Source organism: Lathyrus oleraceus, chromosome 3 (genome assembly GCF_024323335.1).
Source record: "Lathyrus oleraceus cultivar Zhongwan6 chromosome 3, CAAS_Psat_ZW6_1.0, whole genome shotgun sequence".
Classification (NCBI taxonomy): Eukaryota; Viridiplantae; Streptophyta; class Magnoliopsida; order Fabales; family Fabaceae; genus Lathyrus; species Lathyrus oleraceus.
Window position 1 is genome coordinate 530,013,468 of NC_066581.1, and position 5,571 is coordinate 530,019,038.

The 5,571-nt window shown below is 36.9% G+C and overlaps 1 protein-coding gene across 1 annotated transcript; it reads right to left on the minus strand.

Moving 5' to 3' along the window:
* Positions 1-1,736: 1,736 nt before the first annotated feature.
* LOC127131986 (uncharacterized) lies at positions 1,737-2,558 on the minus strand. The gene has a single exon (XM_051060856.1). The coding sequence runs from the start codon at positions 2,556-2,558 to the stop codon at positions 1,737-1,739; it is 822 nt and encodes a 273-aa protein (XP_050916813.1).
* Between the last annotated feature and the right edge of the window lie 3,013 nt (positions 2,559-5,571).

Genomic DNA, 5,571 nt, shown 5'->3' on the forward strand with positions numbered 1-5,571 from the left:
ACATGAAGGGGAGAAACTTTTCTGTTGAAGACTTTTCCATTTAGAGCTTTGATCATGATGAATTTTGAGGTGGAAATTGGAGAAATCAAACATGGTTGAAAATTTTCTAAGTTACAAGTCAAATGACCACTTCTTCCACCTTGAATAACTTTTGCTATGAGCTTCAAATGAAAATCGTTCCTTCATCAAAGTTGTATCCCTCTCATTCCTATTGAATTTGGTCACAAATTTGACACCATTTGAATATTTCATGATGGAGTTATGGATTTTAGAAATTGAGGAAAATTGCTTATTCAATGGTAATGGCCCAAAATGACCTATAATGTTTCCTCTTAGCACATGAACTTGCAAGTAGAATTTGACATTTCTCAAAGAGTAAAATCTGGAGAATACATCTTGAAATTAATCATGAAACTTGTATGACCTTCATATTATAAAAGTTTAGCAAGTTATGGTTCTTGGAAGTTGACCTTCCAACTAGGGCACATGCAAAATGACCTATAATCTTTCACCTAACAAAATGACTTTACAAGCAAAATTAGCTCTAGATGCCAACATGAGAGTTGCTTGGAATGTCATAAATCATAATATTTTCTCTTGGAATCATTTTAATATGACAAAAATTGTAGGAGATAGGGTCTAGGGAACCCTAGATTTGACCAGTTGACTTTCTCTGGTCAACTTCTTTGAACCATCTTGCAAACTTGAAGTTGTTTAGATCTTTGGGGCTCAAGAAGAATAATATATGCTTGAGGTGATGTATTATGAAGTATCCCTTGATATATTTGACCAAGTGATGAAGAAACTTGACGAGGAAGTCACACAAGATACCCAAATGAATTAGGGCTTCCAAAGCAAACAAACTTCAAACTCTTGATGGATTCTTGATTAAAATGATAAATGAAGAACATGGGGATCCATATATGATTATTATAACCATTGAGAACCTTTCCTATATTTATCTCTTTCATTGAGGGTCTCAAACCCTAGATATGAGGTGGGTGGGGCACAGATGGACACACGCACCTACAAAGCCACACATAGACATATTTTTGGTATTTTGGGTAATAAGCACAGAAAAACAAAGTATGATACAATCAAAAGTGCTTGGTGATCTCTCTCAATCAAAACCCAATGAATGAGGGGTGAACAGGATGCCAAGTTGTGATCCCAAAGCCAATGCAAATGATGAGATATCATGAGGGATCTCAGGGGTCAAAATTGGGGTCTTACACTTGGTCCCAACAATATATATGAACTTACCTAGCCCAGTAGCTATATTGGAGGGGCGATTAGTTAGCACCCAATTTATAGCTCCAATTCTGTGGAGAACAATATACTTCACACTCAAGGCACTAGCAGAAAATTTCCCTTTCCTTGGCCATTCCTTCGCTTGCTTAACAATAATATCTCTCCAGATGACATTGTTAGAGACTTCAATTTCAGCTTGTTCTTCTTCATTTCTGCCAAAGAACCTGTTGATTATTTTAGGAAAAAATCCACACATCTTCTTCTGACATATACTTTTTTGAATTCCTTGCTCCTTTTATTGTCACATCTTTAGATATGTTCACAATAAACTCTTTGACAAGAATTTCATAGCACTTGCCAAAGCCTGTTACAATTTTCATTAAACCAATTTCTTGAATCAAACTCGACACCTCTTTGGATTCAAAAGTATCCTTCCCCAATTCCCTTTCCATTGTTAACCTTCTTTGATAAACAAATTTCCATTTTTAAACAGAGTGAAAAGAAATGTTGTCAAGTGGAACTTCAGGAATATTAGTTGGTATCTTCTTCCCAAAGGCTTGCTTTCTGGAAGTAGAGATGATGTCCTGAATATTATGTTCGACGTCATGATTAGATTCAAAGGGAACTTCCTTCCTTTTCAGGGACTTCTTCTTAGACACAAGAGTGGCCGCCTTGCTCCATCTTTTATTGGGACCAATACTCGTTTTCTTCCTGACTGATTTGGAGGGAGTACTGGAGGATCCAACAACTTGGCCTTTTTTGTTCTTCAACCTTTTAGCTATGCCAGGAGCCAGTCTTTGCCCAATAGGAACATCATCAGAGTCCAGTTCCTCAATATTAACAATGTTAGTGGATTGAGCAACAAGGTTTTTATCTTTGTTACCCGACACATTAGTTAGGTCTTCAGACCTTTCTTTGTCTTGCGATTTCTCAGGAAACATAGTAGGTGCATGCATATCAGGATTATCTCTGGGGTTCTCAATATTATTATCCGGTTGGGCTAAGGATGTGGAGACATCCGGCATGAAATTTGTCTTGGGGTCAATTCCCAATCCTTGAGAGATCAGCACATGAATATTCTTATCAACATCGTCTCTGTCAGCAACGATCACACTAGATTTACTCAAGGTAGTAACAAATATAGGGTTATTGCTAGTTTCAGAAGCTTCAACATTTTCCATAACATTTATCGCATTAGGACAATCTTTCGACACATCATAATTAGGTTCAATGCTGATGGGATCGAGATACAAACTCATCATGGACATGGGTTTCTTCATACCATTTGGGGGTTCAGGATCATTCATATTTCTAGTAGTTATGGAGGGAGTGGAAAAGGTAATTAATTTAGTAGGCTTTCCTTTTCTTGAAGATGAAGTTCTGGCCTTTTTCATGGGAGTTGCATAGACAAGAACGATCGAGAGGGGAACAAAATCAATAATGACATCAGAGAGATCTATCTCAGTGCCAATATTTTTAGAGTTTGATTGCTCTTTGGAGGATTTGCTTAGATTTGAGACATAAGTGTAGCGGTGTATTCGTCACTTTATGATTTATTGATTAAACCAAAAGCAAAGCATACAAAGAAATCGAGTCGCCACCGCACTTTTATTTATCCGAAGGAATGGCTAAAAAGCGAATAAAAGCCTAAGAAGTTTTACACATAGAAAACTAATGAAAAGATCAGAGATCGGGGTAAGGGGTAAATTACACAATGGGAAGGTGTTAGGCACCCAAAACATCCTAGGTACTCCTAGGGAGCCCTTTTCACACTTGTTGTACAAAACGGTATTTGTTTATGAAATATTTATTGTGCAAACATGGATTGAAGGGATGAGAAAAGAATACACAAGTTATTATTTTTGTGTTTGAACGGATGAACCCGTTGCCTACGTACCTTTCCATGGAAGGTAAGGATCAAAACGCCGTAGTTCGGCTAAAAGATTTCCAAAATATGAGTGGGTTCATTTTAAAACAAAAGCCCTAAGGTCTTTCGTTATCCACGGGAGAAAACTCAACCTTATACAAACGACAAGTCCGCCATGTGAGAAAAGCTTCAACTTGCTAGTGAGGGGTTAACCCTATAATAAGCAAGGAAGTCTTACAATTCAATCACTAAGGACAAAAGGTGAGATTAACATCAACCAACTAGGATAAATCAAACCTATGGCTAATGTATGAAAACTTATCAAGAATGGACAAAGCCACAAAACCATTGAATGAGTGGAATTAATCAATTAGAATTTATTCACAAAAGATGGTCAAAGTATGATTAGAATTCAATTCAAAGAAGTATTATGAAATGGAGTTTGAAAAATCAAAGGCCTAAAGCCTAGGTTTCTAATTTGAAAAGAAATGAAAATGTTTGCACAATGTTTTTTCAGGTTTTGGATTAGCATGCCAATGGAGGTTTAGGAAACAAAAGGATGGAGGGTGAGGGAGTGTAAAACTTCTTAGATGTTCACCTCTTGAGATCATATGTAGATGATCCAAGTGATTCCTTTGGAATAGGCAATGAGCAATAACAAATAAACAAAACAAATGGATACCGGATGCCAATCAATGGACTTACACCAATCTCACAAAACAAACTGGATACCGGATACCAATCAATGGATTTATACCAATCTCCTGAAACAAAACCTGGATATCAGATGCCAATCAATGGACTTATACCAATCTCCAAGAAATGATCATAGGAAACAACTGCCAATAAATGGGCTTACAATTGACTCCTCACATACAACAAGCAAAAGAAAACCATAAGCAAGAGGAAACAAGTTGCCAATAAATGGTCTTACACTCGACTCCAAGGAAATAGGATGCCAATAAATGGTCTTAGTCCCAACTCCTTCCAGATCATAGGAAGCAACTGCCAATAAATGGACTTACAATTGAATCCTCAATGGACAAACAAAGATGTCACAAAGATGTGAACAATGATCATGCAATGATGTATAATTAATGATGATAGATGCACAGAGGCACACACAAGCAACTATGCACAGATGAATCAAGTAATCAGACAAACAAGTCAATTAGCAGACACTATACACAAGCAATAAGGCTCAAGCAAGGTTAGACTTTACAGTCAACTGGAATGGGGTATGTTGTGCTCTTAACCCTAACATTGAGAGTTAGGGTGAAGCAGATGAAATGGATATGAGGGGTGTGCCTCATAGCTCTTATCCCTGGCCTGGGAGAGCTTTGAATAATAGAAGATGTGGGAGTTCAGAAAGTTGGAACTCTTCTCCACAAGTGATTGACTCTATAAGATCTTGGGTTAATATCCACAATGCATCAACATGTTATGTGAGCAAAGTAATGACACACTGAATAGCAGGAGATGGATTACACATCTCTTTTATCTGCCAATTACCTCATAAGAGGACTTTTCCTGCTTGGCACAAAGATAAACAAACACAAGCATTGCCTCTTAAGGAGGACTTCAGACAGGTGCCTGCCCACATAACAGGACAGGTCTTCCAGACTACATGAAGAAGAGAGGTTATACCTAAGTGGTTAAGCAACCAAGCAAAAGCAAGTTCAAAGTGAACTTAAAGCAACTAATGTACCTGTGGAAACATCAAACAAATCAGTACAAAGTTCAGACAATCAAACAACAGTCAATAAGCAACAAACAATCCCAATGTACACAATGCATAAGCCAAAGGTCAAATTCAAATGAGCTAACATCAACCTACAAAACACACAAATATTAGTAATCAAAGGCAAACATCAATGCTCAAGTGATGGAGCATCATGAACCAAGTAACTTAGATGTTCAACCTGAAATCAAAGCTCAAATGTGAGAGGCAAACCACTAGGTCAAAGCCTAGGGTCAAAGATGTGGAAAAAATTCAAAACAGAAGCTGAAAATTAACATGAATCAACTTCAAACACATCTTGAAACAATCCAAAAGGTCTCACATCAATATCATATACCAAATCCATTTCATGATTAATTGAAGTTCAAGGCAATTTTAAAGCTCAAATGTGACCAACCAGAATGAAAAATCTCAATTAAATCAGAAATGATTCAAATAATTCCAAGAAAATTCATGCTCATTCACAACATCCATAACATGCATCACACAAAATATCAGGACAATTGGAGATCAATAGGCAAGCCAAACACATCACATAAGTTGAACAAGCAAAGGTGTGACACAAATTGTCACACCAACTTCACATGATCATAAAACAGAAATGATAAATGGTAAAAATACCAAATCAACACCAAAATGTCAAGCAAAGTGTCTAGTTTCATCATTCAAATTTTCAGATTCATTGGATTAAAAACCAGCATTTCACAAATGA